This window comes from Lates calcarifer, linkage group LG10, assembly GCF_001640805.2.
Source record: "Lates calcarifer isolate ASB-BC8 linkage group LG10, TLL_Latcal_v3, whole genome shotgun sequence".
Classification (NCBI taxonomy): domain Eukaryota; kingdom Metazoa; phylum Chordata; class Actinopteri; family Centropomidae; genus Lates; species Lates calcarifer.
In genome coordinates, this window is record NC_066842.1 from 21,361,661 (window position 1) to 21,388,956 (window position 27,296).

General features: G+C 38.6%; 1 protein-coding gene and 1 long non-coding RNA gene across 2 annotated transcripts; one reads left to right on the plus strand and one right to left on the minus strand.

Annotated features, from left to right (window-relative positions):
- On the plus strand, positions 1–17,981 carry hsf4 (heat shock transcription factor 4). Its single transcript, XM_018703503.2, has 13 exons — positions 1–126; positions 2,989–3,097; positions 3,205–3,332; positions 3,918–4,042; positions 7,572–7,647; positions 8,260–8,327; positions 9,573–9,672; positions 10,911–11,029; positions 11,275–11,505; positions 11,661–11,778; positions 11,995–12,060; positions 16,929–17,026; positions 17,523–17,981. The coding sequence occupies exons 1-12, from the start codon at positions 1–3 to the stop codon at positions 16,986–16,988; spliced, it is 1,326 nt and encodes a 441-aa protein (XP_018559019.1). The 3' UTR covers positions 16,989–17,026; positions 17,523–17,981.
- Positions 11,375–27,193, minus strand: LOC127142897 (uncharacterized). The gene is made up of 3 exons (XR_007814008.1): positions 26,875–27,193; positions 11,611–11,793; positions 11,375–11,497 (listed from the first exon to the last, which is right to left on the minus strand). It is a non-coding gene; the product is annotated as an uncharacterized LOC127142897 (long non-coding RNA).
- Positions 27,194–27,296: the final 103 nt, after the last annotated feature.

Below are 27,296 nucleotides of genomic sequence, written 5' to 3' on the forward strand. Positions count from 1 at the left end.
ATGCAGGAGTCTCCAGGTGCCATGGGTGTAGATGGCAGCTATGCCAGCAATGTTCCAGCCTTCCTCACCAAGCTGTGGACCCTGGTTGAGGACCCAGATACCAACCACCTCATCTGCTGGAGCGCTGTGAGTCAGAACATAATGCACTTTGTACTGTAGTAACTCTATAAGAAATATAATTGTCTTTGGGATCAAATTTCCACCTGTGTGTTTGAGTGTATGGGCCACATTCATCAAAAGTAATTTCAGTTTACACCAACTTAAAATGTAAAAACTATGTCCTCCAAAACCATCATTGTCCTCCACAGATAATACACACTGTTATGAGTCTTCATTGTCTATTATCTACCTGTTGTTCTCTGTTTAGGAACAGCCATCAAAATGATCAGCAGGTGCTACTGCATCACACAAGTCAAATGTAATTGTGATTAGGCACTGTCATATATTTTTAAAAGTCACAATTTTGTATCTCACAACATGAAAAGAAGATATGCCATATTTCTGTGATATGTGGCAGAAAATGACACACAATGATACACTGTATTCACAGATCTTAACTGATTCAAAATATATGGCTTTTAGCTTTTAGCAACAACAAGCAAACAGCAAACTTTATGTGGATGTATATACCATATAATATAAACCAGCGACACAAAAGTTTTTTAAATTCAGTATGGGGATTGCGTCTTCATGAGGCCCAACTCAGAAACCTATCTCAAAACACTGTCAAAGTTGTGGATGTATTAAGAGAGACTGAATGATTGAGTGTCACAGGCAGGGGAAGCCTCACCTTCCTTTAGGGCTTCAAAAAACATCAATCTATTTGCAGTTCACCTCCCTTAAACTGACTGTTGCAGGACCCTTGGCAGTGATTTTACTGTCTAACAGGAGGTGGGCTAGCTCCCCACCCAGGGTGTCACTATCATCATTTAGATCGCTAATTAGCTGCCTTTCTGTGAGGGGTTCAACTACTGACCTCGTGGCATCTGGGGACCCCAGGTCTCTAAGTCAATGAGAAGAGAATGGGGTTCCAAGTCATAGGGAGAAAGTGCATTACTTCTATTTACCAGATATGAAACCTGCCTGACTTTACATAAGGTGCCATTGACATTATTCTTAAACCATCCTTCAGAATGGTCCTGAACTGTTATTTATCTTATCTGATGTGCAAGCTGTACCTCTGACTGACAGCACAACTTTATAACAAAGTATATTTGTGAATGGTTCAAGTGTTTATATTATTGTTTATTTATGTTATATATGTTATTGTTTTGTTAACCATTTATTAAATATTTCTATTGAAATTTTACAAATCAGTGATAAGCCATCAGATTGCTTACATATTGTGAGCCTACTTTTGAGAGAGAGATCCATTTAATTGGTGTGTATCCTCTGTAGTATCAGGCTAAGTGTTAAGTACCAGGCTTTCTTTAGTGCTTTAAATGCACTCTGATGAGTATTCAGTTGTTGTTGGCACTTTACTTCTGACCTTTGATCCAGAATAAGCAGCTAAATTCAAAATTCTGAGAACAAATAGGAGTTTCACTGTGAAACTTATTAGATGTGAATATAAATGCAAAGCCAATACTAATATAAGAAACTGCAAAATGACATTTATCACTTTACATGAAATCAAAATATTTTAGTATAGAATTGTTGAGATAATAAAACAGAGCCCATATGTTGTCTACCATTTGTTTACTCTGTTTTTCCTTGGGCATGAATATTGTGTAATAAAAGATGAGGCTTCAGTAACAAACTGTAAGAGTTCAGCCTCTCTGTTCTTCTTTGAAAGGAGACAAATGCACAAAAGAGGTTGCTGTCCAATCCCATGACATTTAGAGTGTGCAGCATCAGCTGTCGCATTGTCAGACTATTAGTAGACAAGTGAGCATCACAACATGGAGGGCAAAAACATCTTATTAGAACTGTCTTATAGCACACCTGTTTTTAAATAGCATTAGGTCAGTTCAGATATAAATAAAATGTAAATCATTTAAAACACAGCACTGTTTTTCAGGGCAAAACAGAGAAACTGCAGTTGCTTACTAAAAGTGGGAGCATGAGTATGACTCATCCCTCAATCTGTTTGATTGGTTGACTGAGCTGATGAATAGATCTTGCACTGTGGGGAAAAATAAATTACATCCTTACAAAACTCCTTTCATCATTCAGGTAACATTGTTTCAGATAAAGTATTCATCTGTCTCCTCTGCAGTAACAGGAGGTGAGTTGTGTTGACAACAGTGATGTATCACATTGTCACTGACGTTGAGTCTGGTCCAGTTACTTTTTTTTTTAAAGGTATTAAAGTGTTCTCAAGCCAATTCTGCTCTTCCAGACTGTGCAAACCAGCAGCCTCCAAATGCTCTCAGAAATTTTGTAATTAACAGTTGAACATGCTCAAATACTGTAATTAAGTGGTGAATACAGTATTTGAACTCAATGTGTACTGGTGCGACTTCATATGGGCTTCTCAGTATGGACTTAATTTATAGTCTTTTCTGTCCTTTTTAAACGTTTTGCTGTAAGTCTGACTCTCTTATGTGAGTTTCATTTTAAATCCATTATTGCTGCAAAAATTGGACTTGAAATACTGTCTGTTACATCATGTTTTTTATGCATAAAAAGCATGATCCCAGTGGTGCCACACTGTTAGCTGGAACTTCTCCTGTGTCAGGTTTTCTGCAGCAAAATTTATGAAAGTAAAGAGTGACAGATTTCAACTTAACAAAACAACATAAAACTTTGGTCTTTTTAATTTCCCCATGTTGTAATTAAAGTGTAAAGAACCCTGGTACCTGGTGGTAACCAGACTGATAATTTGAAACAGTATTTATAACACAACAGGGTCACAGAAAAGTTTGTGTTTTCCATCACATTAAGGAGCAGTTTGCTGATGTTTTAGACCAGACTAGATGTCAAGTCAGATATGATAAAAGATGTTTTTAACTAACTTTAAACTCCTGACTATATTTTCTATTTCAGACTGGGACTAGTTTTCATGTATTTGACCAAGGACGATTTGCCAAAGAAGTCCTGCCAAAGTACTTTAAACACAATAATATGGCAAGCTTCGTTCGACAGCTCAACATGTGTGAGTACACTCTTCTCTTCTCCTCTTCTCTCCTCTCCTCTCTTCTTTTCTCTTCTCTTCTCTTCTCTTCTCTTCTTCTCTTACATACTATATGTGTATGTGTCCAGATGGTTTCCGTAAAGTGGTGAACATTGAGCAGAGCGGTCTGGTGAAGCCTGAGAGAGACGACACAGAATTCCAACACCTGTACTTCCTCCAGGGGCATGAGCACATGCTGGAACACATCAAGAGGAAGGTATGGACACACACAAAAATACACAGTGTCTCAAGACAAACTGACCAGGGGGTTATGATCCAAAAGAATCCTTATTAACAATCCCATTAACATTTGTCACTACACTAATAACTAGAAACTAGATCTAATTTCTTGTTTATTCATTAGACTAAATCTGTTTTAGTGGACTTTAACAATTCCCATTGCCCATAAGCCCTAGACTTTTGTGGGCTAAATGATAAGGTATAATGATAATACCTACTAAACGTCAGCATGTTACTGTAAGCATTCACCATTTTCACCACCTTAACTTAGTGTGTTAATGTGTCAACTCTTGCTAATTAGGCACTGAACACACATTATAGCTCAAACTGGTGGGAATGTCAGTTTTGCAGGTATGTGATCTAGAAAAGTTTGATTTGATAATGATGCCAGATGAAAGAAATCATCATGGAGACATTTTACCAAACACCAAAAATAAGCCTCATGGTGGCATTAGAGGAAAAATCAGGAGATGACCAAAGTCATTAAGATTCATCTTCTGCAGACCATTAATGCTGGAGGAAATTTGGAATTGCTGAATTAGGCAGTATTTTGTGTCTGCAGGTATCCATAGTAAAGAGTGAGGAGACCAAAGTTCGCCAGGAGGACCTCAGTAAACTGCTGTATGAAGTTCAACTTCTCAGAACACAACAGGACAACATGGAGTGTCAGATGCAGGACATGAAACAGTGAGTAGAGAGTGTGGGGCTGTAGGATGTGGTAGTTAATAAATTCACTAGCTGCACTGGTCTCATCTTTCAAAACAATACATAAAGAAGTCTGCACCCGGTACATACTGAGGGGGAAAAACACTTGAACATCCCAGCACTAGCCAAAATACCACCACCTTGCTTTTCGCTGCCTCATTTGATTGACCCTTCCACTTGTTTGCACCTCTCTTCCCATCTGTGCACCATGCACCCTGCACTGGGCACCAAAATACCACACAGATGGGCAAAGCATCTGCCATGAAAACGGGGCTGTGTGTGTGTGTGTGTATGTGTCATGGCCCCTCAAGCACTTAACACTTCAACAAGTGTTACGTGTTAATGACTAGCACAGTAATGGCTTGATGTACAGCAAGCTTGAACATTGGTCACATGTTCTCTTTCCATAAAATACCTGTCCATGTGAAGTTGAAATGCTGTTTTGATGGCGAAAAGCTCTTTCAAATTCTTTACCTAACTAGGAAAACAATTTATCATGACCAGGGTGCTCAACCCTACAACTGTTCCAGTCAAGTGGCCCAGCAGCCGTCTGAGCAGGACAACAAAAATGCTAGTTGCCCTGGAGCCCCAGATCCTCAGAGACCCAGACATAGCTAGTATGTAATATTGATGGATATGTCCCAAATTATTACATAATCTTGAGGTGGTGGTCAAAATAGGTCCAAAAACACACATCTGCTAACTAACCAGGACATCCTCTCATTCTTACATCATCATCACTTTTCCTGAGTTTCAGTAGAAACACAATCACGCACATCAAACACCAATGAGTACAGAATGGCCCTCAACCTCAGAAATACTCAATTTTTTTTTGGAAAATATCATTAGGAAGCTCTCTGTATTTCAGGGGCAAAATTAGAAAATAGCAATTGACCTGTCTGTTATCCCTCTTACTAACTTGGAACAAATCACCCAGTGGATGAACTGACTGTTTCTCTAGAGGCTATTGTTGCTGAAAATAGCTGCTGTGTGTCCATTGTGTGATGGAGCTGCTTTGTGCTCAGTATTGTTTGCTAATGAGAGGAGAGAATGTTCACCTGCTCACCTGACTAACACACACACACATACACACTGGTAACAACATTCTTAGAAGGGATGAACAGATGTGTGCCTGTGCGCATGTACAGCCATGCATGTAGATATGGACAATGCTCCCAGAAGATTTTCCATCACAGACGCTGTCTTTTGTGTTTTATTAATTAGGAATGGATGAAAGTCTGAATCTAAACAAATATTGGGTTGCACAGGTTTATATGTTTCTAAATTTCTTTAAATGACCCATACGACAGTTAGAACAGCAAAAATGATGGTTACATACAATATATTGTAACCTTAGGTCTATGAACATGAATATGAAGAACTTGTCAGGCTCCACCTTTTGACTGTGTGTGGAAAATTTCTATAAGGTCAGTCAGTTAGAATGAACCTATTTAATGCTAGGTGTATAGACCTCAGCCTCCCTACTCAGGGGGAGTAGCAAGATCACCTTCTACCTGGTGACTATGAGTTAGCAAAGAACTCAACCAATGTCAGTTCAAGTATGTTTCCAGGTGTTGGTGAGTATGACTGCAAATGTGAGAATGGCTGTATAAAGCCCTTTGTGTCTCCAGAGGTAGCTGTATGTGGTCTGATGTGGCTTTGCAGATTCAGAAAGAAGTGACCTTCACAGATCTCTGTAGCACACTCCTTATCTCTGCTTGAGGTTAGCAGCTTGAGTCTTCATTACCTGGGACCAGATACGCTATAAACACAAGGAGGATGATTGCGTGGAACAGCAAAGACAATATCTCCAGTACTCTCTATTTTAGCACTCCTTAAAAAAAAGAAAGAAAAAAAAGGATCCAGTCGTGATTTGTGGTTATAGGAGTGCAATGCTGAATTGGTGGAATACTCTAACTGTACCCTCTGTCATGACACTAAAATGTTAATATTGAGTTAGTTTTTGTACCTGAACTCTGCCCACAGTGACATGTCTGCCAAAAGCAGGTAAAGAGTGAGATAGACAGCCAGCTGAATGAATCAGTATTTCAGTCAGGACAGTGTCTGTTGTTGTGCTGTATTATTGGCTACAGTGATGTTTAAAATGCATGATTACAGAAAAAGTTGTTCTCTTCTTCACACAGTGCCAGGTTACACACACAAAAAACTGTTAAACATTCTGTACAGTATATTAATCCCTGTGATCACATAAACCATGTTTTAATGCAGCTGAATTCACAATATACTTGTTGTCATTTACATATTTTTCTGTTTCTGTTGTCAGACAACTGAACAAGAATGAAATAATGATTTAAACAAAAGGTGGTGAGCACAGTGTCAAAACATGATGCTCAGCCAAGAAGACTGGACATGCCTTGCCAGAGGCAACAATAAGACACCAGCATAACCAGTACACAAATACTTAAGTGCTAGGTTTGACCTGAAAGATGGATCAGTCTGGAGTAAGCTGCTGCTCCTCTCAGTCTGGAATGAGCTCTAGAGTAGGAAAGGAGCAGCTGAGTGGGAATCTTACTCACAGCTCTGCCTTTCAGTTGCTTAACACAAACCTGGAGAGAGACTCAGATACATCAAGCACTGCATGTGCTATAGATAAGGCAGGACTTTACCAACAACAGGTTATTAAATGTGCAGTTACACTGCACAAATTCTCCTTTTCTAAAAATGACAGAATGGGATGAGCAGCTGTGCGGAGAGAGATGTAATTTCTCCTCCCTTTCTGAAAGTCAAGCTACATGACATCACGTTTTAACAGTTGAACTCCACATGCACATTCTAGGAAAGTCAGTCAGATGATCCTGTCCCTCCCGAGATCCTAGCCTGGGACATGTCTCCAAGCATCATCTGCCTCTGACAATACTCATGAATAGCCTACTGGGGACTTGGAGGTATTATGGTGGAATTAACAGCTGAGTCATTGTGCCGTCACACAGTGGGACAACCAAAACAACTTATTAAGCTTGTCTTTGTATCTATTAAGAGCAAATCAGTGAGATCACATGTGCACCACCTTGGGGTGGACTGTAGTGAGGTAGCAAGAGAACTCCAGCTGACAGTAGGGTGTTGTGAACACAGCAGGGGCGGTAAATAAACCTAGTCAGGTTAGTGGGTGACATCTGTAATAAAAATGTCCCAGAAAGAGACAGGTCAAAGCCGGAGTTGTGAAGACAAAAAGATTTGTACGGTATTAAAGTGTTTGTGCGCAATAGGCTTCACCACTAAGAAATGAGGAAAAGCATGTACCTACATAACTCTTGATTTAGTGCTGATCAGCTGATAGCCACTACCTCAATTCATAGATATTTCACACTAAAGAGAGAAAATGCAAGTCTGCATGGAAGCACTTATATATTTCCCTACACTATATGTAAACCCAAATCCAAAGCTAATTTTAGATTTAAATTTTTACAAAAATCCTACTAAACATGATTTTGCTTTCTCTGTTTGTCCCTCTGTTCTCCATCACCTCTCTGTCATCCTCCTCCTCCTCCAGGCAGAATGAAGTGCTGTGGAGAGAGGTGGTCTCATTGAGACAGAACCACACACAGCAACAGAAAGTCATGAACAAGGTCAGTCTGTGTTTGCATGTGTATGTTAGTATGGCATGATCAGAGGATCTGAGGATTAAAAAAAAGGTACATTTAGTATTACCTCATATTCTACCTGACTGGTATTATTCTTGTCCGCTGAGCCATTAAATACTGCTTAATGGTTTGTTACGTCTTATGACCCAGTGTTCTGATTGGTTCAAAATTTTACAAGTATTAATATTAGTTAGGTACTCTACTTGGCTCAAAACTTTAACTAGAAGTTAGGTACAACACTTCAAAAGTTTCCACCTGCTATAATTCTATATTCTATAATTCTATAATTCATCTGTACAAATGTCATATGTGAAATGTTTAAAATGTAAGTAGTTTCTATTACATTTGGCATATTCTTTTAAAAATATATATATTAATACATACTAAACTGTAGCTTATAGTATAAGGCCATCAAATCAAAAGATATCTAACATATTTTGATGAGATGATACAGGGTGGGTCATGAGACTTTTTAAAAAACTTTTTTCTGATTTTATGTTTCAAGCAGAAAATAATGGGACATTGTGTGTGTGTGTGTGTGTGTATGAGACCAAGTGAAGATGCTGATTCATGCTGTGCTTTTTCTCTCTCTGCCAGCTGATTCAGTTTCTGTTCAGCCAGATGCAGTCCAACACACCCAGCACTGTGGGCCTAAAGAGAAAGCTGTGAGTACATGCACGCACCCATGGGCACACACACACGCGCGCACGCACAGACACGCACGCACACAAACACGCACGCACACAGTGGAGCAATCAACAAAAGTGAGACAAACAGAGCCACAGAGGGGCAGAGGGAAGGGCTGGCTCAGCTGACAAACTGAACAATCTAACTCAACAAGCACTGTGAATGGAGACAAGTGCTGAATCAGTCAGTCAGACACACACACACAAACACACACACACACACATTCACACACAGTGAAGGCAGAGCAGAGTGCATGACCCCGCTACAGCCTGTGTGTGTAAAATGCTGGTTCAGCTTTGTTGCTGAGTGTGAACAAGGCTGACATGAGAAAGGAAAAGCATGCTGGAACACAAAAGTGCTAAAGAAATGAGGGTCAGTGGGCTACCTGGGAAAGGAGTCATTTAATTTTGTGTTTTACTGATATTTCTGTATGGCCTTTTTACTTTCATACTCTCTCTAAATATCTTCAGTCTGTGTTTAGCATCTCTATGATCAGCCCACTCATGATGCACTCATCCCCACTCTGTCATATCTCCACTGTCAACTATCTGAAAAGGCAAAACCTTTAAAAAAAAAAAAAAAAAAAAAAAAAAAAGACTACAAATCCATCAGCATGCTAGATGCCCTGTGAGGCTGTCTTTATGTAGGGTGGTGCTTTGAGCTAAATGCTAACGTCAGCAGCAAAGCTGTCAGTGGCAAAGCTAATGTGAGCGGCAAATGCTAACGTGTTCACAATGACAATGTTACCATGTTGATGTTTAGCAGGTGTAATGTGTACCATGTTCACCATCTAGATGGTTAGCATTTGCTAATTAGCAGTAAACACAAAGAACAGGTGAAGGTGATGAGAATGTTATTACCTTTGCAAGTTTTTATTCATAAACCAAACTGCTGGACCAATTTAAATTTTGACAGGATCTTGGCACTATCTGAAAAGAGATTATCAGTCTGGACCAACTGTGCCATTCCTACAGCCAAACAGCTACCGTACCTAAAAATTGGTACACTATGTCAGAAAAGGCTGTGACAGTGACATTCAGTTGTGCTATACAACAGAGATATATGACAGCAGAGGAACAGAAGTATCCCCAATAAAGCTTTCATCTGTAACCACTTTTATGTATCAGTTAGTTCTGTGATGATGATGTCCTGCTAACATTAACTCTGTATTAACTGTTATGACTCCAGATGTGTTACTGATTGAAAACTAATGTTCCCTCCAGGCCCCTGATGTTGGACGATGGCTCTCCAAGTCCTCCTGCCTCCAAGTTCAGCCATAGTCACCCAATGGAGCCAATGCATGAACCCTTCTACATTCAGTCGGTGAGAAAATCTGCAAATTATTCACTGAATGTGTTTCTTAGCTGCTGTTTCATTCATTTAACACACATTTAAGTGAAAGTGTTTTTAGAGCAAAATGAGGCTCCTGTGTAGTTATTAATGATCTGCTGCCTTTCTCAATGACACATTTTGCTGGCAACTATAATTAGTAAACTACTGTGCTACTGACCTTCTAGACTGAGCACAAATGGTGCTGGCAGCTATGCAGTAAACATCAACTTTGTAGTTACTGGCTGGTATTTCTAAGTGCTTGGCCATGTTGGGGTTTTAAACTAATATTTTAAGGCACTTGATTTAGCACACACCATTCCTAAAACAGAAGAGATCACATTCTTCAGCAGCTCCAGAAAGTGTATATGAAACATGATATGCGTTACATATATGTGAACATATTATCTGGACATAAATCTCCTTTGACGTCCTGCTGCCATCAGTCTCTATAGCTGTTATGTTATATCAACACTAGAGGGAAGCAGTGCGTAGTGACTGATTTAGGTCTACAGATATGCTGTGTATGACTGAACACAGACTATACAAATTAAAGCCTTGGACAGAAGTGAATTGACTGTTTTTGTAAGTTTGAACAGTTACTGCACTCTTGGTCCTCTTACTGCCAGCAAAACATGTTCAGCTGTTTGTTTTTATTATGATTATAACTGTTTTCTCATTTAGTTATGTTGGATATCAATCAGAATTCCAAAAATGTTGCTTTATCTATGTAAATTTTTCAATTAGAGAGAGTTATGAAGGGAAAAAGTACATTTACTGTAACTTTACTTAAGGGCTAGTTCCCCAGCTTGCTTTAACTTGGTCCTCTTACTGTAGCTGTATACCGTAGTTGTTTCTCTCTCTGTGAGAGTGCACTAAGTGCAGTGGTGGTTTTTATAGCCCAGATATTACCAAGCCACAGTCACTGGGCAGCATTACATCCAGAGTACAACAACTGTACAGCCAGATTATAACTTTGGTTTGGCTTTATTTTAGCTCTGTTACCACAAATTGCTTCAAATGATGTTTTCAGGAAACTTACGCATTTCTCTGGCATAATAATTCTATATGATAAATTCAGATTATGGCTTTACTGTAGCTCAGTTTTTACCACATACAATGCATTTGTGTATACCTTCTGGTTACATAACCAACAGTGTTATTTAGTTTGAAAGAGCAACATAGAACCAAGATTAGAAATGTTATCACAGTCCTCTCCTCTTCATCCTCAGCCATCCAGTGACACTGCTTCTTGCTCTACTAGTGGACTAACAGGAGGACCAATCATATCAGATGTTACTGACATGTCTCAGGCCAGCATGGCCCTGCAGATGCAACCTGATGAAACCAGGTGAGTGATTCAATACCATTTCCCAGTATAAAAGTTTTTTTTTTTTTTTTTTTTGAGAATATTGTGGAAGAGATCATGGATACTGGATCATAAAACTTTTTTCAAAGGCTGTTTGTAGTATGGTGAATGATGAGTCAGTTGGCAATGATGCAACAAACTGATGTAGACAGGCCTAAGAGATTTTAATGATTTTTTTTGGCCCACCATCACTACTTTTGACTCATGGCATTTGACTCTGCTAATAGGGAGAAGTGTATGATGCTTATCAAAGAAGAGCCTGTGAGTCCAGGTGTGAGAGGAGGAGGGAAAGGAGGCAGTGTAGGAGGAGGAGAGGCTGTAGCATTGACCTCCTCCTGTGAGGTGTGCTCCTCAGAACCTCCTGTTCTCCCTGTCGCAATGGTCCAGTCTGTTCTGGAGGGGCGAGGCTCTACGGCCTCTGTGATGGAGAGGAGGAGTAAGAGACCCGCTCTGGACAGGTGAAAACACACATAGGAAATGCAGTTTACTTTCAGATGTTTGAAGAGATATAAATTTCACAGTGATGAAAATAGTGATCCTGTATGTCTGTGTTTATATCTTACATATTACTCTCTCTCTCTCTCTATCTCCCTGTGTGTGTGTGTGTGCGCAGAGTGGAGGTTTCAGATGCAGTGGAGAACGTGGATATGAGCCTGGAGGAGCTACAGCAGCTGCTGCTCAGGAGCCATCAACAGAGTACTGTGGAAGCTGGGACTAATGCTGTCATGGATGTCAGTAGATGTGCACTGTACAGAGACACACAAATACAAACACACTGTCAGGCAGGCCATTCAACTGCATATACAGTACCTCAGATATGTCTGATAACTGAAATTTCAAACTGGTAGTTGTATCTGTCATATTTTTTTTCACACAGCAGCCAATTAACTGAATTATTTTTTTACTGACCTGAATTAATGCATTTTCTCCCTCCTGTTTCTCTGTAGCCCTTCAGTTTAAGCCTACCTCTGACTGAATGGAACTTCACAGAGATGGAGTCCAACCTCAAATCAGTAAGTCAAACAGTGTGACTACTTTATACTGTAGATAACAAGCAAACAGATGAACAGAGAATGAAGGAAGATGGTTTCCTAGAGTAACCACCTGCACCTCGTACTTATACTACATTATAGCAGTATTTTCTCTCTATTGACACACACACACACATACATGCATATATTCTCATTCATCTGCCATATCAAATGAATAAGGATGAATTACACCCTGCACCGCACCATAGTTGGTAGATCTTTACCTTTAGGTGTCATTTAGACTGAATACTGCTGTGCATGTTTTGCTGCAGGACCATAACATATGCACGAGTCTCAAGATTGTCCCACGCCCACTACACAACTGTCTAATAGTACTAGACAAAAATCCAGTTGTAATGGCAGCAATCATTTTATCCCCTGTGAGGTTAACAAACAGAATTAACAGTAATAATCTACCAGGAATGTGGGCTTGCATGCATTTGATTGAAACTGAACTTGGTTTAACTGTTTTGCAATTTTTTGCCATAACCTCCTCCATCAAGAGAATGAGCTGGCTGTGTTTTTTTTTTTTTTTTTGATGCAGTGTTAATGACAGTCTGAACGCAGCCTAAGGCCATCAACAGAGATACACGTCAGATCCAATGATGCATTGAAACACTGTAGTAGACTGTATAAACACAGCAGTGAGGAAATGTTCCACCAGGTGGAGATTTTCTGTCAAACTACATTAGTGATTCAACACACAGCTCTCAAAAGAATTAGTTGTGCAGCTGAGGATGAAGATCGAATTGTCTGATGTCACTCACAGATTTAGGATCTGGTACAAAACAAACTGGGGCATTGATATAAAAATTGTGCCCCCTGTTCCCCTCCTTACAGTCTGTACCTCCAATGTCAGAGAGCCCACTGCTAAAACTCCATGCTGGCAAACTAATCAATAATGTCAGTGAAGTGCAATTTTCTGGCCACCTTGCACTGAAAAGACAGGATGGTGAGGCTGTTCAGTCTGTGTTGACATATTGTGGAGCTTAAAAAGTTTTTCATACACTTCACCTTGTGAAAAGCTTTCTCACCACCAGCAACTGTTGCAGGAAGTGTATAAAAACAGCCTAATAGTGTACAGTACCTCTCCAAAAATGCTTTGCCATCTGTTAGACTGCATTTAACAGCTGAAGTGGAGAGAAGTTAAGTGGAAAATTTGGAGCCATGAAATAATGGCCAACTTACAAACTGGTTTCAAATCAATGAATGTGTGTTTGTCATAAAATTTGTCATCATCGTTGACCCTGAATGTCAAACAGCAACTTAGATTTCACCTCTGAGACCAAAATTTCATCTTCCAGTATATCCATACATAACAAATCAGAACCAGCAGTAAATTACCAAAGGGCTTGTTGAGGTAAGACTGCTCTCCCCAGGATGATAAGCTGGTCACTCCCACTGTCCTCACATCTTTGAAAGAACTATCGAAAAATAGGCATTATTTGGATAAGCTGACCACATATTCAAAATATAAATAGTTACTTTTTTCTCTCTTTAAATAAATATCAAAACTTATTGTGACACAGTAATAGTTTAACACAAAAATTAAACAGGTTTGAGCCTGGCTCAAAATGCTGCCCTGTGAAAACACAGGCACAAACACAGACTGAGAGTTTCAGCAAGTAACTCTGTAAAACACAGCCTGTTAAATGAAATTGTCCATTTATGTACACATTAAATAAATCATTTATAACATGTCAGTTAATGAGCTTTAGAGGTGCTGGCAAGTGGACTTTGTTAAATTTTGATTACAGCTAAACTAGCTGCCACTCCCTGCTTCCACTATTGATGCTAAGCAACACTTATCGTCTGCTGCTCTAGCTGCATGGTTCACAGACAGATATGAGAGTGGTATCGATCCTCTTGTCTAACTTTTGGTAAGAAAGTAAATAAGTGCTTTCAAGGATAAGAGCCTTGCAAGCGAAATATGCCCAAAAGGATATTCTGGTACCATTCTTTCAGAGAGAGCCCTTTATAAAAGGTTTATAAATTGTGACTAATGACTTTAATGATGGTAATGAATTATTTATCAATTATTTATTAATTAGTTATAAGCCATTAATAAGAGCAACTTCAAGGATGCTGGGTTGTGAAAAATCTCTCTTGCTGGTGTATCATTATTAGTCAAGTCAATAATAAACACTTGTGAGTTTCTGACTTACTAATTAGCCATTAAGTCTGTAATAAATGTCAATAAGCGATTAATAAAAGGTAAAAAAAAAACAAAAAAACAGAAATTTTAATATTAATAGAAAAATTAATATAGGGTTAGAGGGGATTTTTAACTTTGTGGTAAGTCATCAGCTGCTCATTATTATTATTATTATTATTATTATTATTATTATTACTATTGAAGACTGATTATGTGAAGTTACTGATTAACTACTATGGTCTTTTTACACAATAATAATGTACATGTTACTAAATAGTTAATGAATATAGCACTCACCCAGAAGATCAGTGATCAAATGGTTCAAAGGATCTACCTGATTAAAAAGACAACACAATTGTAATAATGGTTTCTAACTTCTTAATACAGCATTTATTGAGCATTAGTTACAACTTATAAACCCTGATAAGCTATCAGATACTAGTACAGGATTTTCCTGTAAAAATGGATAATAACATGTCAACAGCTCTTGCGTGTCTAGAAAAAGTCATTATTATCCATCATCCAGAGCCATAGTCCTCCCTGTAAAAGGCAGATGCTGAGTGTAATATCTCATTTAAATGAGAGCTCATTTTTCCTCTATCCCTTTTTGATTTTGTTTGTGCAGCTGACAGTCAATACTACTCCCACTAATTAGAGAGTGCTGCAGGTTTTTCCACTTCCAGTTACAGTCTGTGTGTGCCTTGTTTGTCTCATGTTGTGGTAATATATCATAGGCTCTGTGCCATTTACCCAACAACATTTTGTAACCGTCTTTAAGAGCCTCTGCGCAACTTGAAATATTTTTTTTGTTCCTTTGGCTGACTTCATACACTGAATATTACTCAAGAAATGACTTGCCTTCATGATGCTCAGGCTTTGTCATATTAGGTCTCTCTGGTGGTTCATTGGCAGCCAGTTATACAGTATCTATCACTATCTTCCATGCTCTCTGGCCACAGTCCTGGGCCGGTAGGTTATAATATTTCACATTTACATTAATCTCTCTGTCATCCACTTTTTCTTTGTTCCCTGCTTGTGCTCCCTCTCTCTCTAGCCTTAGCTTCCTCATTATTGCTGCTGTTGCTCTTCTACCATTCCCTCCCTTCTGTTTCCTTTCAAGACTCCACTTCCTTCAAGGCAAGGCTTTAGAGAGCAGATATACACAGTGAGAACTGACAAATGTATGTAGCTTAACCAAAGCACTTTAATGCAAGAGGATGTGGTGCTTAAAGTAAAAGAAAGTAGAAATTAGTTTTTATGTCCAGTCTTTGTGGGTTTGAATCACTCCTGGCCACAGTCAGATGACTGCAACCAGGGCTCCTAACAACAAAGTGGAGCAACAATCACTGTACCAGGGTCAGTTGTGTGTTGATGATAAAATCCTTTTCTTAGAATCTTATGATTTTCACTTCACAACTCTTAAACTCCAGTCCATGTGTAATCATGGTTTATCTAACTACAGTAACTAGAACACTTAGCACTAATCTGAGGACGAACAGTGTTAGGCTGAATTCTAGCCTAGTTGCAGAGAGCTGCATGCTCCTTGTGGAAGCTACCTTATCATTGTAATGAAATCTAAGGAAATGTACAATTTAAAAACAATATAATCTTTTTTTTTTTTCTGAAGTATATCGTTTTTGTGAATGTTTTGACTTGTCAATGTTTTATTAGCCTCAGTAGAGATGGAATGTCTTCGAATTCGAATAGGATCTTAGACAGTTATACTTAAGTGTTAGGTTCCAACAAGTAAATGCTAAAATTAGGTTTTTAGATGTAGTACATTGACTGTCAGGTGTCAGTTTCACTTTGTCAAGTCAAAGTTGATCAAATAACTGTATGCTGGTAATAACACCATTTGATTCTAATCTTTCTTTGATTTGAAGTGTTCTTAGTGATTGTAAGGGGTGGATGCATTATTTGGCAAAACTAAGCGCAGCTGTATCTCTCCAGGCAAAGCCCCCCCCCCCCCCCCCCCCCCCCCCAAAATACTTGCTAATAACATAATTTGATCCTGAGGTGTCTGAGAAGAAACATAAAAGGTGGATGCATTATTCAGCAGAACTGTTACACATATCAAATTCTCACTATTAAACCAAAACAAGGCTAAGAATGTGCTGGTAGTATCATCTGATTCCAAAGTGTGAGTATGGAAATATAAGGGGGGAATGCATCATCCCATTGAGCTAATTTTGAAGCTGCCAAGATTTGCATCCCCTGTTTTTTCAGAAAAGATGAGTGTTGAGATGTATGAAATTCACACTGTCACGGCAGAAAAATCCAAACTGTTTGCTGTTACATCTATTTCACACCTAGGTTTGAAGTGAAAGTGCATGGTTTCAGTATTCTACAGAGGTGGTATTGCTTTTCATAGTGCATCCAGCATCCTCATTCTTTGTTTGTATTCATTACCTGTCCAGATTATTTACTGTCATTGATGAACCTGACAAAGAAGATTATTCATTTGCCTTAGAAATCATTAGAATGGTTGGTAGCTCTCACTTTCGCTGTGTGCATGTAGGGTTAGGGTTAGGGTTAGGATTAGGTAAGGACAACATGAAGGAATATATGACTGATGAATGTGCCGTGTCACAGTGTTGTTGAGACATGCTATAGGCTTTCATGTTCTATTAATTGTTCTAAAATTAAAAAGTTAGGGCTCAAGATACTAAATGTGTGTGTATGTTCTCCTTCATAGTACATGTTCCAGAATCAGGAAGCGGAGGCTTTTCCAGCCACTGGCTGCGAAGAACAGTGACTGAACAGTGCAGTGGACTGTCCTTTCTGAAGTGGGAGGTAACAATCCTGTGACTTAATTTATTGGCAAAGTGGTCAGTTTTTTCCACAGTGGGAGACCATTCTAATCTTAAAGTCATCAAAGGATTAGGCTGGTGATATTATATGAATTATTCAATATTCAATATTCACTGAATCCCTTCAGAGGAATTGATTTCTTACAGTGTGGTCACATCAGGAAGTGATCACTTTACTACTTCTATGTATGGAGAGGAGGGATGATTAAATCAACCAGTAAGTCTGCATGTGGCATATAAGTATCAACAGACATGAACAAATCTAAAACTATCCTTGAAATTAAAACGTACTTAACTTCATTTGATCTTCTATGGTCTTGAATGAGTGTGCTATGTTTACTAAGGGGAGATGAATACTGTATCCTCCCTGATTCTTACTGATGAAAATAATGGTTTCCCTTGTGTATTTCCAACCTAGAGTTACAGGTTGTTCAGTTAACTGTTGTTTCCTGAATCTGTCACCTTGTTTCCCTCCTCAGGCCACAGACGCTGCTGTTACCCTCATTATTCCACTCTGCATGAGTTTGATCCAACGGCCCTGCCAGGCTCCTTCCTACTAGTGGCTTTATTTTCATTCTTTACACATCCACATACATACAAAACGAACAGGCCTGTATAGATCATGTGCATTTTTTTTTTTTAATGAACCGATGAAAGTTTTTATTTCCTGGTTAGCTGACTGCCATTGGCTGTATCAGCAACTGACTTTGGGGGCATAACTGCCTGCGTTGGAAAAGACGCTGGTTTTCCATAGTTACACCCAAAAAACAAGTGTGTTATGATATGACTATATCTAGACTCCAACATTAAGCCAGCTGGATGCAGATGGTGCATTCTTGGCTCCAGCACTTTAGTCTTTGTGTGAGAGGGAGTTCTTGCTTGTGGAAGTGATTTTTTTTCTTCCTATAAAGAATCTATTACGGATGTATACAAATGAATATTTGTATTATTTTATGCTCATTACAAAATACTGTATTTGTATTGCATACAAAGTTATGTGACTTTTTTCAGTATGTCTAAGGGTGTAGGAAATTTGAGGGCTCCTCATATAATGCATTTCAAATCATAAATGTGTCAAGACAGATGAGAGGTGTGTTAGCCTTTGTGATATGAAAGGTTCTTCTAGCAAAAAGATGGAGTCAAGCCACTCTGAAATAAGAAACCTTAGATTTTTTTGAAGCATGTCATCATAGGAGGTTTTACACACTTGGAGACCCATCTAATGTATCTTTGCACAGACCTGACATGTAGCCAGAGACTTAGAGTTACTTCTGTCCATTTAAATGTGAAGTTTCAAGTAAATATTAAAAAGACTTCTCATTTGACAAAAACACGAACACCACTGCATTTTTGCACAATCCGTATCACTAGTTATATATAGTTATGATAACAGGTCAATTATTTTCTGTTTGTAGATGACCATCACTCTGTTGCTGTACACATGCGTGTCTAAAAGAGATGCCGGCCTCAGTGGCAGGGTTTTCCAAAACTCGAAAGCAAAAATCAGTCTTTCATCATGAGGTCTCTGAATGTTACTACTGTTGTCATCTGGGAACAAAGACCACACTTTTACTTTCATGAGTGTGCATAGAACATAGAAACTCTGATAAACATTCAAGACCACGGGATTCTGGTTTTCATACTTTGTAGAAAAAAAAACTCAACTGTCCAGGAGCCAGTCTTTAAAAACTTTTCATTATGGTTGACTATGTTTTATTAAACGTATGGTGGGGTGGTTACTTGAGAATTTAATCTTAAACCATGAATACCTGCTTGAGGAAATGCATATTAATTCTCTGGATTGCTAAAAATCATTAATAATTCTTATTATGCCATTCAATGTAAAATATTAGTCCTCAGCACTGGTTGCAGGCAACAGTTTAAAGGTTAACTTAGTGCTAAATATACTTCTGGGATACTTCCTGGAGATGAGTTGAATTGTGCAATACTGTACATAACTGTGAGAATTCACAAAATTGCAATACATGGATGACCATAGGAATGTAGGAAACAACAACTGTGAGTGGTGGACTGGAACACAGTATAGTAAGATGCACTGCAGAAGGATTATGTTAACCTGTTGATCTAAAAGCCCTGCTAGCTCTTCACACGGGAGTTGAACAACAGCCTCAAATTATAGTTTAATGTCTGGGGAGGAACATGTCAGTTACAACATAGTCCCAGGTCAGCCTACGACCAAGCCACTGCAGCTATGTGCAGAACTAAAAATCCAGCATTAAGAATGCATATTTGCACTGAATAACTGAACATTTTGTCCCCTATGTGAATTGAGAAGCTTGGCTAGGTCTTTACACTAAGTTAGACCAAAAGGATTTCAAATGACACACAGACAGAAGAGCTGACCAGCAATTCCATCATCAGGGCTACATATGCTGCTGCTAGCAGGGCTAAAAATCAGGTAGCGATTTGCATTAGCTTTTGGAAAAGGGCTAAGCAGTACAATTTCTTGACTACTCTACTCTACTTTTGAATCTGTTGTGTACTACCACTGCTTATTACAGCATGACTTCAGCTACTGAATTCATGCTGTAACTTGCATCTAGATTTGGCACAGTGTGATTCTACAAAGGTTAGAAAAGGAATTCCTTTGACATGACTACAATTAAGTTTTTCATGTCCACATTGAAAGGAAAAAAAAAAGCACAATAAAGTATGAAAGCGTAGCTTGAAGAAATTAAAGAATGTGTTCAAATCGTGTACATTTGCCCAAACATTACATTGAATTTATGAGTTAAAAAGCTAATGCAAGCCGCACCCTGCAGATTAACATTTTAGTGGCAGACCCTCCTTCTGTGTGCATGCTTTGGGGAGAAATGGAGGAAAAAGCAAGCTGTGGTGTGTAACAAGTGAAATTGCACTAAGAATCACAGTTGTATGATATTTGAGAGTATACAGTACATTTTAGACATAGCATTTATTCTTGTTCCTCATGATAATATGAGTGTTAATGATTTTTTTTTTTTCAAAGAGTGATACATACACACATTCAGTTGCTGTTGTGTTCATAATTTATTCTGTTTTCCATTTTAATCATTTGCACTGGAAATAAACGGATGTGTGTTCAAATGACATTTATGCTTGTCAGGATTGCAAATAGATAAGGAAGTATTTTTGTTCATTGAGTGAAAAGATCTCTGCTGTAACATAGCCTGGCAACAAAAGCACCTCTGCACTATGACAGGACAACACTATTCCAGTACACAGTATCACATATGTTAACAAGAACAGACAATGAAACCCTCTCTTGCTACCAAAATACACCTGCTGTAAGTGAAGACACAGAGATGATCTTAGTGCTTAGATGCTTTTGAAAGTGGGCCATAAGCTGCTGATAATGTGAATTGTTTTAAATTATTTTTTTGCAAAGACTAAAGTGTATTGTTACACAGAGTCAAAGAAACTGAACATGTATTCCACCTGTGTATGAAATATTGAAGTTGTTCAAACAAATAAAAGTGAAAGAAGGCAGACTAAGAATTTTGATTAGTGTCTTTGAATTGGTGCTTGAATTTTTGTGCATCTCCTATCTGTGAATACATATCCTTGTGCATGCATAATTGACCGTTTGGCTAAACCCCTTTCCCAAAACAGGTAGTGGAGAAGTTAGCCTTAAGTCAGGTGAATTAGCATTAAGACTGACAAAGTCCATATAGAGAGGAGGATGTGGTGGATGAATGGGTCATGTTTGGTTAGGTTTAGGCACAACACTACTTGATTAGGTTGCCTTTCTGTCCCAAAGGCTAACTTTTCCCATATGCCTCTACTCTCACTATTACACTATTTCTGTCTCTGGCTTGGAATTTCCAATCAACCAACAGTGTTAGATAGTTAGCTACAGATAATAAAATATACCAGCAATAGTTGTCATTTCAGCTGGAAAAACCAACAGCTGAACTACCTAAAATGACAAAAACCATATTTGGGAAAATTTATTTGACACGTACTTAGATTTATTTAGTTTGGCACATGTCTCACCTGCTAATATAGAGGGGGCAGGGTTTATGACCTGTACTGCAGCCAACCAGGGAGCGATCAATTTATACAGTCATCGATTAAGACTAATTTTATTGTGAGACTGATTTGTTTTGACTTCTGGTCTTCATCCAAAGGCCCCCAATGGATTCATTATGTATGATTATGTTTCCTTAAGTAATTCGAAACTGAACATGTGTAGATCAAAAAGAAGTGATCCACATCCCTTGTGTAACCCCTGATAAAACTCAAAAATCAAAATACAGTTATTCATGACTGATTGTATATCAGTGCAATATACTGTATGTCTACTGTAGTCAGCTACTATGTACAGTAATGTTTTGATTTTCACTCACAAAAACAAACAAAGTCTGCACTATAACTTAAACCAGGTGAGATTTGTAACAAGGTACTGACAGACAGGCAAGTCACATGGATTCCTCAGCTGAGGACTGTCCATAAGATGTCCCCAACATCCTCATGTGACGGAGATATTAGGAAGTGCTGCATAGATAAGAGCTGCTTCAGACAGCAGTCATGCTCTGATCCCCAGCATCTTGAAGAGATCTCCTACACCCTTTCATCAGCTCAGTCAGAGACTGGCCCACGCATGTTGCTATTCACACTTCCATTGTTCCACACTGTCTCATTCTGAATACTGTCATTAATGAAACACATGGTTCAATAAAACTGCCATCAGCTCCACCTAAGTGGTGGATTTTTGCTTATCTATCTATGTCTGTTATATTCTGATTTACTTTGTCTACTTTATTTTCCCTCTCTCTGTTTCTCTCTGTACTCTACTTTACAAAACCCTATTTTGAGCCACAGTATAGAAATAAAGTTATTATCCTCGCAGGTCCTCTGACATACAACAGAGGCTGAGGTGGGGTCATCTGTAATAACCAGGACACAATGTTGAAAAAAAAAAGGCCTCACAAAATACACTTCCATTTAGAAATGCCAATTATCTTTTGTCCTCCATATAGCACAAATAACCAGCACTTCAGAAACTGCAAAGCTGTACAGTAGCATGTCCTGCAACAGGTCCTTAACAATGCTTATTTCCAAGGCCATCAGGATATCAGGACATTGAAAAGGCATATTCAAGAAACAGTTTGTTCAGTGACAGTGAAAAGACTTCTTGTCCAACACTAAATCTGCTGTATGTAACACCCATCTACATTAATCCACCTAATCTTCATAATATTATATTGTGTTGTTATTATAAATTGACAATAATATGTATGCTGACATACTGTACCATGCAATTACAGATTAGCACCTGTGTGGTGGTTGCAGCAAAAAAACTGATACGATAATTTAAATTCAAGTCTGTTGTTGTTTCTCTGTTGCACCTGCATCATCCAACCAAACACATCCCAGATGCTAATGCACATGTCAGTCTTGGATATGGTTGAATTCTTCATTTTTTCATTACAGTGAGAAGTCAAACTTCCAAAGTCAACAAAAACAAGATTTTAGGCTGCTATTAAGTTGCTTATCAGTACAATAATAAAATCTTAATAATTTCAGGGAAACTGTAGATGATTGTGAAATGATATATAGATTTCAACAGATATATATTTCAAACAAATATTTAAAAAAATCAGTATTTCCATGATATTTAATATATTTTGTGTATGAATAATTTTTCAACTGTAGAGCATAACTATAGGAAATGGCAGTGTACCTCTGTTATTGAAATCCAAAGCTTGCTCTGAATTTCCATTTCATTTCACCCTGCTTCTTTTTTTTCATCTCTCTCTCTCTCTCTCTCTCTCTCTCTCGCTGTGTGTGTGTGTGTGTGTGTGTGTGTCTATCTAATCTATCTATAAAAATGGGCACACATTCACCAACAGGGAGTCATCAAGCCAACAGGGGACAGACATTTTGGCCATGCTATGAATCACACTAAAATCATATCCAAAACCTTTATACTGTGTGATCCAACACACACACACACACACACACACACAGACGGGAAGCGTAGCTGCTATAAATATCATTATCTCTCATCTCAACTTCGGTGTCTCTTCAACTTGTCTTCTCCTTGTTTCATGGTGGTTGAGCTGCACTCCTCTCCAGTTACGCCTCTGATGTAGCAGATATTCCATTTGTGAATAATCCAAATTAGATTTCCTCCCTTTTAACCAGCCATCAACCTGAGAGTGTTACTGGTAGAATCACTGTCTACATTTTTTTTTTTTTTTTTTTTTTTTTTTGATGTCAGAGAAAATGTTGCTTTCTCTGATTACTGGCACATCAGAGTTGCAGTCAGGTGTGAGGCGAGACAAGGTTATACTGAATGAATATGAAGTGAAATTGGTATTTTTCCTTCTCTTAATGTTTTTTTTTAATATACAAATGAATTTGTGAAATTTCTAAATTGAACTTCAGGTTGTCATTAGTTTTGTTTTCAGTATTTCTAATCTCTTTGTTTCTGTGAAGTGAACTAATCTTGTCTCTGTGTGTTAAATGATCATAAAATCATATGTAAACACTGTTGCCCATGATTGTGACAATGTGATTTATTCTTGATAGATAAAGTGTATATCTTCTCAAAACAAAATTGGTAACTGGGACTCAGTATGTAATCACTGCACCTAGTCAAAGGTAATTACTCATGAGTATCAATAGGAATAAAAAGATGAATGTGTCTGAATGCTGAATGTATATATATATATATATATATATATATATATATATATATATATAAAACTGCCTCTACATTGAGATGCTATTGTAGTCTCAGCTCCACCAATTGGAAACCACAGCTTTATATCAAGAGTTATTATTAAACTTTCAAGAAAAGCTTTTTAGCTTTCAGAGAAGAAGACTTTTTAAACTTTTTGGATACAGGATGCCCTTATTATTCTTCCTGCCTCCACATCCATCTCCGCTCTATTTTCTGTGCCTTTTTTCTTCTCCTGTCCCCCGCTACATTCTCTCCCTCCACTTCTCTCTTATTCTCCACCTCTTCCTCTGTATCATAGCGAAACAGATGTCTTCCCCATTGGACCACTTTTCCTACATTTCTTCTTCTCCCTTTATCCTGCACCTTATTTTTTCTCTTATCTCCTCCACCTTTCACTGTGCTCACTTCATTCTTCAGCTCTTTTTCTCCCCACTCACAACACAATCTCTCTTACACCCTGTCCTGTAGTTCTTCCTCTTCCTCATCCCCTCACCTCCTCCTCCCCTCCCTCTCCTCCACTCCTTCCTCCCTCCTCCATACTACTGCATTATTCAGACTGAGTGCTATTTGGAATGGCTTGTGTTGTCCCTGAGTACCTCTCCTCTCATTGCGCTCCATGGAGCATCGCTCTGGAGTTTAACCCCTCTCTGCAAAACCCCCAACTGCACCAGATACACATACACAAAAACACACACACACACAGATGCATCAGGTCAGACCATTGCACACACATACACTCTGTCAAACTCATGAATTCACACACATAAATTCAGGCATTTTCCTACACACCGAAGAGAATGTAAAGAAATACTTGCTATTGTCATGTCACACATGCTCCTTCTTTCTCTGCCTTTCTCTTTCTTCCCTAAATACCAGCCAGAGGTCCTCAGAGATCACTTAAGCCGCGGCTGCAGTCAGATGCAGGACCAGACTACAACAGAACAAGATGTCTTTTATTTATAACTACCAGCGGCACCAAGCTGAAGCACTTCAGCTGCAGGCGCCACAGCCTTACAACACAGAGCAGGCACAAGGTTCAGCACTGATGAAAAGAAAAAAGAAAAAGAAGAAACATCACTGCATATTTAATCTCTTAAAAATGCAGGATTGAATGGAAACACAAAGAGATACAATGACTCATTGAAGAATCGCTTCACTGGATGGTCCTGCACCTTTAGTAGTGTGTAGGGGAGGGGGGACAAATGACAAAGGGAGGCAGGAAGAGAGGTGAAAATATTTTTTAAAAATTGTTGCTGAAATGAGAAGTTGTGCTTGTTAAACATTTTTCACTGTTTACAATGTGCTATATCAGCTGCAGAAAATGGTTTAACTGAGAAATAGATGGAGCTGAAGTGTATAAGATTGTAAGTCCCAGCTGATCTGGGGGAGACAGAAAACCCTTTGTGCTGCTTTTCCGAAAACATTTGCTGTTTGAAGTGAACGTCTGAGTGTTTTGGCAGTTGTCTCCTTTATTCAGTTTTCTCTTTTTCAGAAAAAGTGGCCTCTGTGACACCTCAACAAGCCTTCTGTTCTGACAGTAAAGCTCTTTTTTTCCCCTTTTTCATTTTTGCCAAACAGCTGTGCAAATGAACAACTGGGAACGCAAATGAAAGATATGAGCTATGAATGCTCCTGGAAAAAAGTCAGGTTTAGTGTTAGTGGTGGCTATGATGATGTGACTGGGGCATCGGGGTTGAAGCTCTTCTGCATTTTTCATGCAAAATATCTTTTTATAGTCATGCTTGCGTTGTGAGGATGCAAGCTGGCTGCCAGTGAAATAGAATTATTGATGTCAAACAAGACTGGGGGATTTGCCCACAAAAGATCTTAAAGGGCTCAACCCCCAGATTTATACATACATTTCACTATGTAGAGTTTTAGCAACACTCTTTTTTTTCACCTACAGAGGAAAAGCAGTTTCATGTCACTTTATTTGGATGATAAACTGGACAAGGTGAAAACAGTCATTGAATCCCTTTAAAAAAAAGAGCACACAGTATGAATCACTGACAGCAACACAGCCATCGTCAGTAACCACAGGTCAAATGTCAGTTTAATTTGGTTGCTAACTGTGGAAGTGTCTTCCATGTTTACTAATAAAATGACAGAATTAGACCTTGATAACATAAGTGTTATGTATTATAGTTAAAGCATCTTCTTCAGAGTTAATCTGTCTCAATAAATGGAGGCTTAACCAATAAAAAAAAAGGTTTCAAAGGCTTTTCACAGGACAGCAAAGTAGCAGCAGGTCAGTGCTGTCAACGGAGGGTATCTCAGTATGAATTCAAATTACCAAATGATAGCTCTTACTCTTACAAAAATGTTAGATGATGAGTCCAGGCATCACTTTGATTTCGTCGTATTACCACAAGGATCTGTGTTTGGTTTCCCGCTCTTCTCGATACACCACCTTCCCTGGACTGATTATCCAGCATTTCTTACCACTGCATGCTGAGAGTGTGGCTCTGACAGAGCTTCTCTCAAAGTCCCTGTTTGTTCTTTAGGTCTTAAAAATGAATGAATCAGATATTTTTCAGCTGTGGTCTTATTCTCATAAATGTGGCTATTCTGACTATGGATCACACTAACTTTGCACTCACTACTGCAGTTGGAGAGAACTGTGAGGAAATGCAAATCAGGAAGATATTGAGGTGAGCTAGGAGCTAGTGCGTGCACATTATTATAACTCATACTCAGAACAGCCACACTTATGAGAATAAGACTGAAAAATACTGTTACACCAAGGGCCTTATAAACATTCAGTCTAACATCATCTGTGCAGCCAGATACACTGAAGTGCTGCAGGATGTTGCAGTGACATGAGGTTGTACTGGTGCAAAACAAGAAAAATCAACTCCCTGTATTAAGTCAAAACGTAAACTCCTCTAACCTCTTCAATAAACATCTCATTAACAGTTTTACTGATGATAAAATAGAAAGCTGAAACAAGAAATGGAGACAGCGGCTGCTACAGTGTGGGGGGAAAAAGCATTTTGTGGCATTTTGCCATTGTTTCATTAATTCTTATGGGAGCGTAGTTTTATTATGGACCACTGCTCTGTCATACACTATGCTATTCCCATCAGTACAGAGTCTTTCTCATTTTTTCAGAGGAGTGGAGCTTTTCCATCATCACTTACCTTGAGAGTGTTTTGTGTTGTGACTCAATTTTTTCTCCACTAGCTATATCCTAGAGGGCAAAGTGCTGTTCTTCACTGGTCAGGGTACGTAATCTCTTTCTAAGATGGATCTGAGAGCTACAGAGTCAGGTTGTACTCCCTGGTAATCTTCTGCTCGAGATAATGATGATCTTCTGTCTTGTTGTAGGGTAAAAAGTCATTTTGTGAATGTCACACAAGAGATAAGTTAGGCTGTGACACTTTAACCACATGAAACACTTCTGTCGAAATCAAACTGAAAAATCTTCTGGGAAATGTTATTTTGGAATATATACTGTTAGATTTCAACAGTAGTTGACATAATCACATACTGTTGCATAAGTGAATTTCTTGGCAGAAAATTAGAACACATATATTTGATTATTGTTGCTCTTATTATGGAG

Excerpts from the sequence above, each read along its gene's own strand:
- hsf4 (XM_018703503.2), top strand. The coding sequence starts at position 1 with ATGCAGGAGTCTCCAGGTGCCATGGGTGTAGATGGCAGCTATGCCAGC. Across the intron at positions 127-2,988 it reads ACCTCATCTGCTGGAGCGCT|ACTGGGACTAGTTTTCATGT; the intron begins GTGAGTCAGAAC and ends TTTCTATTTCAG. Across the intron at positions 7,648-8,259 it reads AACAGAAAGTCATGAACAAG|CTGATTCAGTTTCTGTTCAG; the intron begins GTCAGTCTGTGT and ends TCTCTCTGCCAG.